The 10,686-nt window shown below is 51.9% G+C and overlaps 1 protein-coding gene across 5 annotated transcripts; it reads left to right on the top strand.

Moving 5' to 3' along the window:
* The first annotated feature begins 46 nt into the window (after nt 1-46).
* Nucleotides 47-5,147, top strand: SLC35C2 (solute carrier family 35 member C2). Of its 5 annotated transcripts, XM_054218328.1 has the most exons (9): nt 47-206; nt 299-449; nt 1,700-1,763; nt 1,986-2,058; nt 2,244-2,412; nt 2,702-2,785; nt 3,111-3,175; nt 3,970-4,099; nt 4,246-5,147. In XM_054218328.1, the coding sequence occupies exons 1-9, from the start codon at nt 105-107 to the stop codon at nt 4,365-4,367; spliced, it is 960 nt and encodes a 319-aa protein (XP_054074303.1). In that variant the 5' UTR covers nt 47-104; the 3' UTR covers nt 4,368-5,147. The 5 variants fall into 5 exon arrangements, with proteins under 5 accessions (XP_054074303.1, XP_054074302.1, XP_054074306.1 ...); XM_054218327.1 differs by lacking the exon at nt 2,702-2,785 and having other exon boundaries at nt 3,111-3,286; XM_054218330.1 differs by lacking the exon at nt 299-449 and having other exon boundaries at nt 86-206; nt 3,111-3,286.
* The last annotated feature ends 5,539 nt before the right edge of the window (nt 5,148-10,686 follow it).

The raw sequence follows: 10,686 nt of genomic DNA, 5'->3' as shown, positions 1-10,686 counted from the left end.
CCGCCCCCTCCGCGCCGACACGTCACCGCCGCGGGCCCCGCCCACCTCGGGCATTACCCGCCGCCCTCCGGCCCCGCCGGCCCTTCACGGCCGCCCTCGGGCGCATGGCGGCGGCGGCGGGCGGCGCGGCGCTGACGGCGCCGCTGGTGCTGCTCTACTACGGCTTCTCCATCGGCATCACCTTCTACAACAAGTGGCTGATGAAGGTGCGGGGCGGCGGGCGGGCGGGAGGGAGGGATGGATGGAGGGCGGGCGGCGGCAGCAGCAGCAGTAGTGACGGCGGCTGTCGGTCCCGCAGAGCTTCCCCTTCCCGCTGCTCGTCACCCTGCTGCACCTCCTCCTCATCTTCGGCCTCTCGGCGATCGCCCGCACCCTGGCGCGCTGCCGCTCCGGCCGGCCGCGGGCCGCGCTCTCCTGGGGCGACTGCCTGCGCCGGGCGGCCCCCGCAGGTACGGCGGGGCGCGGGGGGTGGCTGCCGCGCCGCTGTGGCGGCCTCTCGGGCCTTCTCTGGGGTCGGGGCCGCGGGGTGGGCTCCGGGGTAAGGGGGAGGCCCTGTCGCCTGCCGTGGGGGACGGGGACAGCATCGCGCCGGCGGGACCCGGCGCTGCGGGCGACAGAGCGTTTCCTTACCAGGTGCAGGTGCTAATTACAGCTCCCGGTCTAGACGAGCTGTCTGTATTGTCCGTTACACACAGTAGTCAGAAGGCGGAGAGGCCCTGCTGGACGCATCGTTCTGAAGGAGCCGCTGGCACACGAGAACACGCAATGAGAATCTGTCACAGAGCCGCCATAAGTTGTTTCTGCAAGTTATTTTTTTCTGGTTAGCGTTAGTATCACGCCATGCGCATTTTGGATCTTTCTCTAGTTGGAACTTGGTCCTTATGATCCACAAGTTCATCACATGCAACACGCAGAGCTGCTGTAGCTGAGCCCAAGGGGTGAAGCTCCCACTCGGAGCACAGAGCGCCGGCTGCTCCGGCAGTTCTGTGCCTGTGTGTTGTGCTCGTTCCGTCATCGTCACGCTGCGTCCCACAGAACAGCACCTGCTCTGAAGATCTCCGGCAATGCCTTTGCATAAGGCGCCCTGTGGTTTCTTGAAAAATGCTTTCTCCACATCTGTAGCAGTGCTGCCATTCAGCATGGATCAGTAAAACTGTTTCCTGTGGTAGGAAGTTTGTATACGAGGGAGAATAGACTGTAGCAAGAGCTGCACCAGCGTTAAGGGTGTGCGCTGAGGGTGGTTGCCAGGCTTGCTTCTTCAGGCTTCTTGCAGTGCCCTTCAGACTTACATGCGCTGATACATTCAAAAAACACTTTGTGCAAACCTGTGCTGGCTTTGGGTTACAGGGAGGGCAAAGGTTATTCCTGCACTTTTGCATACACGTGTTCAGCGAGCGCAGTGCAGAGCCCAACTTCAATCACAGGCAACAGGCCAGAAACGTAAAGAGCTGAGGATATCTGAGCTGTGTTGGCACTGATGAGTTAACCCGAGGGAAACGTGGGGGTTTTTTTCTGTGCCTGCTCTGCTCTCTCTGTTTGTGGTCAAGTAGCAGAATTGTTCTTTTTTTGTTGTTTTGGTTGGTTTTGTGGGGGGGGGGGGGGGGGGGGGTTGTTTGTGGTTTTTTTTTTTTTTTTTTTTTTTTTTTTAATGTACTAGAAGACAGTTAACTCCAGGATTTTTTTTTCTTTGATGCTTTAGCTCTGTCAACTTCCCTGGATATTGGGCTGAGTAACTGGAGCTTCCTATACGTCACTGTCTCCCTGTGAGTACAAACAGTGTCTTCCTGGGAGCCCTCTGGTGGGGTTTACAAAGTGCTTTGTCGGGGTCAGTTTCCTGAGCGGGTGCATGGTGTGGTGGGGCTGGCACGCAGGGTCCGTGATAGGTTGCTGGTAGTGATGTAGAAGTGGGTGATTTGGTTCCTAATGCTGCTTTGCTAGGAAGGACTAATTTGGATGAGACTGACAGTGTGTTTTGGTCCTTACAGCTACACGATGACCAAATCCTCTGCCATTCTCTTCATCCTGCTTTTTTCACTGCTCTTCAAGCTGGAGGAATTGGTAAGGGTCCCACGCAACGCTTTAGGGAGGGAGAAGTTCATGCCCAGGGAAGCAGGCAGTGCACGTACCAGAAACGTATAAGCAGAGGAAGAACGCAATTACGTGGATGAATCTGAAAGAGAGGAGGTGTCTGTCTCTGTTCAGCTCCGGGAGTCTGTGGTGACTTTGTGTTTGCTCTCATCCAGAGGGTGGCATTGCTGCTGGTGGTTCTGCTCATCGCTGGGGGCCTCTTCATGTTCACCTACAAGTCCACACAGTTCAACGCACAGGGTTTCGTGCTGGTGCTGTGTGCGTCTTTCCTTGGGGGTATTCGCTGGACCCTCACGCAGATACTTATGCAGAAGGCTGACCTGGGTACGTAGGGTGTTAGGAAGTGGGTGGTGGTGCTGGTAATGGGGAGGGGAATAAGGAGGTGGTAGCCCTTACTGCAGAAACAGAACATCTTGTGTATAAGGGAGTGTTTAAACCTGGGGCAGGGGTTATCTGTTGGTGGGTGATGAAGGTGGCTTGGCCTCTGCAGCAGTGCAGGCGTGGGCGTTACAAGTAAGGTGTATGTCTAGGAATGGTACTAATAAAGGCTCTAGGAGCTATGTTATTCCCTAGCTTGTTGCTACCTGGTCTGTTGTTGATTCTCCTCTTTCAGGGCTCCAGAATCCCATTGATATCATGTTTCATCTGCAGCCGCTCATGTTCCTGGGGCTCTTGCCACTCTTTGCGGTGTTTGAGGGTGCGTGAGTTAATTAGAGAAAGCAGGGATAGCTTTATAGAGTGGTTGGGGAGATTGCTTGGCAATTTGTTGTTTGAGATGATTCATTTAGCTGAGTGAACAGCTATGAACTTGACAAAGTAGAGACCTGGAATTGTAAGGACCCAGATGTACCTTATGCTGGCAGAACATTAAAGACTGCCTGCCACACTTGTGGAAGTAAGGGCCATGAAGAACTGGCTCCACATCCTCCTGGTATTGGAATGTGAGCAGCCCACCCCTATCTTGTTGTGAGGAGTCCTGGGAGTTGGGAAAGGTACTCTGCTACTCACTGTCTTGTTCCTAGGCCTGCCTTTGTCCGTATCAGAGAAGCTCTTCCGTTTCCATGAAGCAGGAATGCTGTTCTCTCTGGTAGGGAAGCTGTTCTTGGGTGGAATTCTTGCCTTTGGTCTAGGCTTTTCTGAGTTCCTCTTGGTTTCCAGAACATCTAGCCTCACCCTTTCCATTGCTGGCATTTTTAAGGTAAGGCATGGTTCCTGTGCTAATACTAGAAGGCGAGTACTGAGTCATCCCTAATGGTCCTCATGTGGTGGGAACTTCCTTAGGGCCTTAGAAATCATCTCCTGTTATTTTTGTTCCCCTTGCATGGGAGCTTGATGCTTTGCCTTGCAGTCTCTGCAGTGAAGTCCCTTGGTCCCTGACGGCAAGGGGCAGAGACTTGTGGCTGTTCTATAAAAAATACCATTGAGGTCTGAAGTTTGGTGGCATCTGGAGCTAAAACACGTGGGCCTCATGAGCAATGCATGGTGCGGGAGGGAGGAGGGGTAAGAAGGGCACACTCTTGCATCTGACCTGGCTATGAACAAACCACTGGTTTGAGTTATCTCTTTAACCTAGTTTGGCACGTTCTCCCCTCCTTTGAGGAATGCAGCGTGCCTACTTTTGAGCTGAATGGTGACATGTGAAATTTGTCTGAACCGCAAATCACAGCATTCCCATGCAGCCAAGCTGTGCAGTCAGAGGACTTAAAATCCCACATCCCACTTTAACAGGTCATTCTGTTTCTAAAAACTCTCTGCACATGGAAGAATGTGCTGATGGAAATTATCAGCCTGGCGTCTTGATCTAGGCTTGAGCAGTAAAACATCCCATGCGTTTCTCCTCACGTCGTGCCCTGCCACTTGTCGTGTTTTTTGTTTCCACAGGAAATCTGCATTTTATTCCTCGCCACACGTTTGCTGGGAGACCGCCTCAGTCTCTTGAACTGGCTGGGCTTTGCTGTCTGTCTGTCAGGGATCTCCCTTCATGTCATTCTCAAAGCCATGAATTCCAAAGGTGATTCTGTTTTAAATCCCTTTCTGTTTCTCTGTAGGCATTCTCGTAGTGTCACGAGGAGCTGTGTCTAGTTCCAGCTCCTTGCCAGCACCAGGTTTGATGGGTACTCGGGCAAGTTTGTCACTTAATGGGCTGTCTGCACACAGGTGAAAATGCTCTGAAGCCACACAAAGAGGCCAGCTCCAACCCTGACCTGGAGCTGCTGCTGCGCCGCACTGACCGTGGTGAGGAGGAGGAAGAGGATGTTGAAACTCCACAACACCACTGACTGAACATGAAGCACACAACCCCCTGCTCTGTTTTTACCAAACCTACCCGACGGCTATCTGGGAGGAAGGTCCAAGCGTCTCTGTCTGTGACCAGCCAAAGGAGAGCCAGGGCCTGGTGGGAGAGTCCTGCTGTTCTGCTACGGCGTGGGTCTGTAGATGCTGCACAAGAAACAGGCCATATCCCTTTCACGGAGAGGAAATTTGGAACATGAGCCCTGGTTCAGTGGAAGCAGAATGGTGTGGTGAGACTGGGAAACGCTATAGAAAGCTTATTAGGGAATCCTGAAGGCCGTACGTTTAGAGTGTAGACCGTGAGCAGTAGAACGAGCATGGACGTGTCTGGACTGCAGGCTAAGTGCTTCAGGGATGATTTAGTGTTGTTTAGGCTTTGGCTTCAAACGAGAAGGTAGATATACCTCCCCGTACTTCCTTTATGGTTCTGCTAAGTAGGAACTCCCATCTTGGTAGGAGCAGATGACTATATATATAAATCTGTAGACTTGTCCCAATGAGAAGGAGCCTTTGTGCCTGGTGACCTCCCATGTTCTGCGTGCATAGTAAGGAGAGAATTAAATGCTGGTATTTGGGACCAATTGAACATAGCCAAATGATGTTGGCTGGAAGAAGGACAGGGATGCAGGAGTACTTCTGGCCCTACAGGCCGAGGAGAGAGCGAGCGGTATCACAGGCGATCAAGCTTGAGCAATAAGCTTATCAGAAAGTATGTGGGTATTTGAAGGGGGGGATTTTGTTTTTTAAATAAACTGTTTTTCTGATTCCCTTTTGTCTGCATATTGTGCACCTATGCTTCATCAAGCAGAGGTCATTTGTCTTCTGAACTCCTTTCCTTTTAGTCCCACACTGACCTTGCTACTGCGTGCCCAATTATTTTTGAGGCCTGGCACACAAAATACTTGCCCATGAACAGGATCCTTGATCTCTAAAGCTAGGGGGATCTTCCTGTAACCTGTCATACTTGTGCCAGCCAAGAGAGAGGGCTGACTCATCAGCCTTCATGTGTGAACAAGACACCATATCCTAAGACGACTTTTGGTATCGTGGCTTTTTGTAGGAATCTTACCGCTTTGCCCCCATTGGATTGCATCAGTTAGTGCTGCCGCCTCATCCAGGAAAGGGGAATGGTGCGGGATTTAAGACGTGTCTTTTTCTTTCCTGCTAAGCCACAAGTGGCGTTGGGCAGGTGGCTGGTTTTTTGCATGTCAGAATTTTCGCCTCTTTGAAAGTTTTGTTCAAGACTAGCTTTTGGAGTTTTTGGAGTGGAAATAACTTGAGAGCACTTCCCAAAGGGATAGCAGTGCAGTCTCGCTCCTGAGAGGAGCTGGGTATTAAATTGAACTTCTCATATTCTGTTTGAGAACCTGAACCATTTTGGCTAGACTGTCCCACTGTTGATCTTGCGTCATAGTTTTCAGATATGAAGTCTTTCTTGATGACTCAAGATGAATCAAGAGCATGTCCTGCAAAAAACTAGTTCTGAAGAAGAAAAGTTTTGTTAATAATGATCTTTAATGATGTTCTAATAGACACTGGTAACTTGCTTCAGAGCAGACAGCAGGTGGTGCAACTACCTCACGTAAAGCTACTGAACCAGCAGTTCCCAGCTGGGCTGGCACACCAAGGGATCTTGAGCCTCAAGTAGGATACCTGGAGCTGAGAATGGCTTGGTCTGTCCCTAGCTGGATTTTCCAATAGCTGGGACTTGTGATGCTTCCAGCAGGGTTCATTCTGTTTACCCCAGCGATAGGTGTAAGCCCCAAGCACTAAATACTCCGTACTTGATGTGGGGCAGTGATGCTTTCTGCACGAGATCTGCGTTTAGCGATACCGCAGCTGCTCTTTGCATTTCACTTCCCACCCTCCTGGAGCTGAACCTCAGGCATCCTTCTGCGGTGTAACTCTCAGGCTGGGATCTCAGGTCCTTGTAAATCCAAGGTAAAGGTGACTTTGTTCACAGGCCAGGATTTACACCACATACGGGGCTTGAAGATGAAATTTGATTGTGCCAATGCAAGCGCTTGTGAACTGTAGAGCCCAGTAGTCTCTTGCTTCCAGTCTCCTTTCCCCTTTAAGATAGAGGGGATGCCCTAGAACCTAGTGTCCACACTCTGCATTTCTGATCTAGACACAACTTTTTGGTGAGGCATGCGGCACTGTCACTCACTCTTGGGCCAAGCGGTTAGTTCTGCACCCTGCCCTGGACAGTGGCCAGCTGCCTGCTTCCAGCGAGGCTAGGTAGATGTCTGTTTCCTTGTTCAGTAAAATTTTGTTCTTTTCAGAGATTAAAGGTAAGAGAAGCGTCGTTTGAGGCATGGAAAAATTTGCATGATAACTCATCAGAGGGAGAAGGCACAAGCCCCTGGGTTGGCATAATTGGAAAATGCAATTTCTTCTTGGGCCCTGATAGCTTTGTGAGTCTTTGAGTGCTAAGAGTCTATAAGTCACCTGGCCTATGATTTAGCCACTGATTCGCAGTTCCTTTAGCTTCTACTTGAACGGCTAGATCAGGAACTGTGTGATGAGCAGAGTACACATCTGTGTACTAGCCTTGGGTCAGGTCTCTGTGAGGTGAAGGCTCATGGGCCACCCAAGCATGCTACAAAGAGGTGAGAATAGACACTGTTTACCCTTCAGCACCTCATTCCACAAGTGACCAAAGCAGGAATGCTAACAAAACCACGTGCCCAGCAGGAATGTTAAACATATGTGCCCAGCTATGCATTAAAGACATAGCCATTAAGGACCCCATGCTTTGTCAGGGGTCTTCTTTGACCAGGGGTCTTTGGTTGAAGAAAGGATTTTCTTGGAGTCCTATCAGGACCTATGCAGCTTGACCAGCTGCGGGGGTACTGAGGCCTCTCTGCTGCAGCTGGGGGTTCTTTTAGCATCTGCACATCAGCATGTTAGTCTGAGTAACAGGCCTGGATCTAAATTGCTTTCTCTAGCCTGGAACATTCCTGCTGAGCTCTGTGTGCACCTACCTTCACGGTGCTGTCACGCGCTCCCAGCCATGTGTGCAGGGGTAGCTGTAGATCTGTAATTTAAGAATGGAAACGCACGTCCTTCACTGGAGTTTCAGAGCTCCAACATAGAAGTTTGCATTTAAAATCAGCGTAGTGTTGGGTATAAATGTCATTGCTGCAGGTGCCTGACTGGGGTTACCAAACAATAAGCAGCGAGCAGCTCTGCTTAAGTCTCTTCATCTTCCTGCCATTAACTGACCAAACATAGGGGGCTGTTGCACTCTAAACTGCTGTTGAGTGCTTGGTGTTGCCTGGGAAACGTAAAAGGAAAATGAAAGGATCCTATTGTTTGTGGGTTTATCTTGCTTTTGTAACAGCTTCTGGTGAGAGCCGTAACTTTGCAAGGGAGGGAGCACAGTGTGTATGTTCCCCACAGCCCCTCTGCCAGCGGTGCTGTTCTTCATCCAAGATCTGCTCGCTTGGCATTGGTTCACCCACAGCCCCTGTGTGTCCGCTCTGCATCGCTCCTTCAGCGGGAGCACCGTGATGGAGGATGGGCAAATCCTGCGACTTGTGGTGAGTGGAACTCACCACTCTCGGTGACCCGAGACCAGTTCTCCCTCACAAATGTGTCAAGGCTGTGATTAAAGGAGATGCGGAGGTGAGACAGGGATGACAAAACGGGGAAGTGGTGTTGGTACTTTGGTGAAACGGTCGAAGATTGACTTTAAAGCAGTGAGGCACAGCTCTCCTCTTGGCCAGAGCTGTCTTTCTCGGCTCTCTTCCCCTACCCATTGCACCTCTGAGCCTTCCAGAAGCACTTCCATTCCCTACATTTGGACAAGCAACAAGTTAAGGATAAATTGTCTGTGATGAATGCTTTCCTATCACTTTATGACCTTCCCTGCTGCTTGTTCCACTCTGCTTTTACTTTCACCGACTGCTGCGTCTGCAAGGCTCCTCTGTACTCCGGAGCTTCACCAGGGCGCAGCTGTGTTGGCTCTGAGGGTCACCTGGTGAGGACTTCTGCTGGAGAGGGTCATGTGGTGCAGGGCAGAGCACTCTCTTCTTGGCTGCTTTAGTACGCGCTCTCAGCAAGAAATGTTTTAGAAACAAGGTGGAAGCACTGGCTGTACAGAGAGCCACAGGAGAGCCCCTTTGAATCCACCATGAAGCTGCTTAGGGATGCTCTTCTGTTTGAAGGGCCTGATGCTCTCCCGCGCGCCCCCTTCCTGGAACTCTGACCCCCTGATGGCCTGAGGAGTCTCCGTACTCCAGCTCTGCCCTGGAGCTCTTGGAACAAATCTTGATTGCTTGCAAGTTAGGAGTGCCTGATTTCGCAGGCTCAGCTAGTGAGCAAAGTCAAAAGTCTTTGGCAGGGGTCCATGCTGGAACTGGCAAGAAGGAAGGGGTAAAAGCTTTGTGAGTCTTTGGGAAAACGGGCAGTGTTCCTCTCTAGGCAATTCCACTGTGGCATGGTGAAGGTCTCCTTTCTGTCCGCATATTCCCTGGCTCTCCTCCCCAGAAGCCTCAGGGGTCAAGGGGATATGTCCTAGCTGAGAGGTCGCTACCTGCCTCCTAGGGTCGATTCCTGGGATAGGTCTATGAAGGAGGTTGGTGGGCCTCATCCTCACTTTTGCTGAGATTGTACTCCTGCCTTCAAGCTGAGTCACCTTACATCTGGAGGTGGGCTCGCTCAGGAGCAGGACTAGGGTGCTGGGTGGCTTCTGGGGAACATGGCGGAGTTGTGGGCAAGCTGAGGAGGGGTGAGGGGGGACTGTGTGCTGGTGCGGGGCAGCGCAGCAGAGTGTTAAAGAATCAGCACAGCTTGTCTGTTGAATGCTGTCCGTCTCACTTGAATGGGCACTAACATTTAATGAAAAGAAGAAAGAACCCCTGCCCACCCTCTTTCATACAAGGAAAAAACCCTACTGTGCGCTGAAAATGCCAGAAAGAGAAAAAGGGGCAAGGATGAAGGACTTAAAGGAGGAAGCAGGAGTGCTGCAGCAATGGCACAAAGAAAATGAGAAGGCACAATCTTGTAGTGATAGCAGTGAAGTGCAGGCTCTAGGCATGAAGAGAGAGAGTTGGAGTCTACTGAGGAGACAGGATGGGTGTCCGGAGGGGATGGGAGTGGGAGCTGGGAGTACCAGTAGGATCCTGTTTGCCTCTGGAAATAACCCCGGGTGGCTGTGCAGCTCTCTGGCCTCGTGCAGAAGGTAGTCAAGGCATCTTGTCATTGCTGGAGCTGTTTCAGACTTGGATCGATGCAGTGGGCTTGGGGCTGGAAACGCTGCGCAAACCTCGCCCTGCGTGCAGGCGCAGGGCTGTGAGGCCTCCTGCCTTTAAGAGGTCCCTTTGTGCGCGCCGCAGTGTGGTCTCCGTGGTCTTCTGAGAGGGGTGAGGAAGCTCGTTGGTCGTGCAGCCTGTTTTCTGATGAGCCCCAAGTCAGGGGCCGCTGTAGGGGATGGGAGAAACATTTTTCTGTGCAGTCAATCATCGTGTGGCTCAGTTTGGTTCTGCCTCCCCTTCCTCAAAGGACGAGCGCGAAGGCTGAACACGTGGAACCGCTCCTGAGCGCCGCAGCGTGGGGGGGTCCCGTGTGTGCCCGCAGCAGCACAGGCACACCAGCCCCTTTGCTGGGGGGAGCGCACACCCGTGTGTTCCTGCTGTGCAGACCCACGCATGCACGCTGACGCACGGCCGTACGCAGGAAATAGTGGGCTGTCATTGAATATTGACAGTGTTTGAACTAATTAGCCAGCGGAAGCAAAGCTGAATGAGTCTCAGAGGTGCTGCACTCCTTCTGCAAACTCTGCTCTTGCCTGTAAGACCAGGTGTTTACATGTGTGCTGATTTTGCCCCCCTACCCATTCCCCTGGGAGACCTCTTTATTTGAAGAACAGATGCTTGGCTTCCTGCTGAAACTTCAATACAGTTAACATCCTGAGGGCAAGGAGAGAGTGTCCCTGTAAAGCCCTCTGCGTTCCTCCGGTCCTCTGCCTGGCAAACAAGGTATCGTCAGCAAAGCTACTGTGGGGAAGCCAGCCTGGCTCCAAACCACACGGGAGTAGCGCGGCAGAGCGGCAGCACGGGGCCTGGTGCCCAGCAGCAGGGCTGCCTCAAGCTGTGCTCCCTTTCTTCTTTCAGCTGAGCATCTCTGTAGCTGAGCAATTCTGGAGCCCCTACTGCGAAGAAAGATATGGACGTGCTGGAAAGCGTCCAGAGAAGGGCCACGAGGATGATCAGAGGGCTGGGGCACCTCTCCTATGAGGACAGACTGAGAGAGTTGGCGTTGTTCAGTCTGGAGAAAAGAAGGCTCCGAGGAGACCTTCTA

The sequence above is a fragment of the Rissa tridactyla genome, chromosome 12 (genome assembly GCF_028500815.1).
Source record: "Rissa tridactyla isolate bRisTri1 chromosome 12, bRisTri1.patW.cur.20221130, whole genome shotgun sequence".
Taxonomy (NCBI): Eukaryota; Metazoa; Chordata; class Aves; order Charadriiformes; family Laridae; genus Rissa; species Rissa tridactyla.
Note: the sequence above shows the minus strand (reverse complement) of the source record. Positions and strands in the feature narration are given on the sequence as shown.

Excerpts from the sequence above, each read along its gene's own strand:
- SLC35C2 (XM_054218327.1), top strand. The coding sequence starts at position 105 with ATGGCGGCGGCGGCGGGCGGCGCGGCGCTGACGGCGCCGCTGGTGCTG. Across the intron at positions 3,287-3,969 it reads CCATTGCTGGCATTTTTAAG|GAAATCTGCATTTTATTCCT; the intron begins GTAAGGCATGGT and ends TTGTTTCCACAG. Across the intron at positions 4,100-4,245 it reads CAAAGCCATGAATTCCAAAG|GTGAAAATGCTCTGAAGCCA; the intron begins GTGATTCTGTTT and ends GTCTGCACACAG.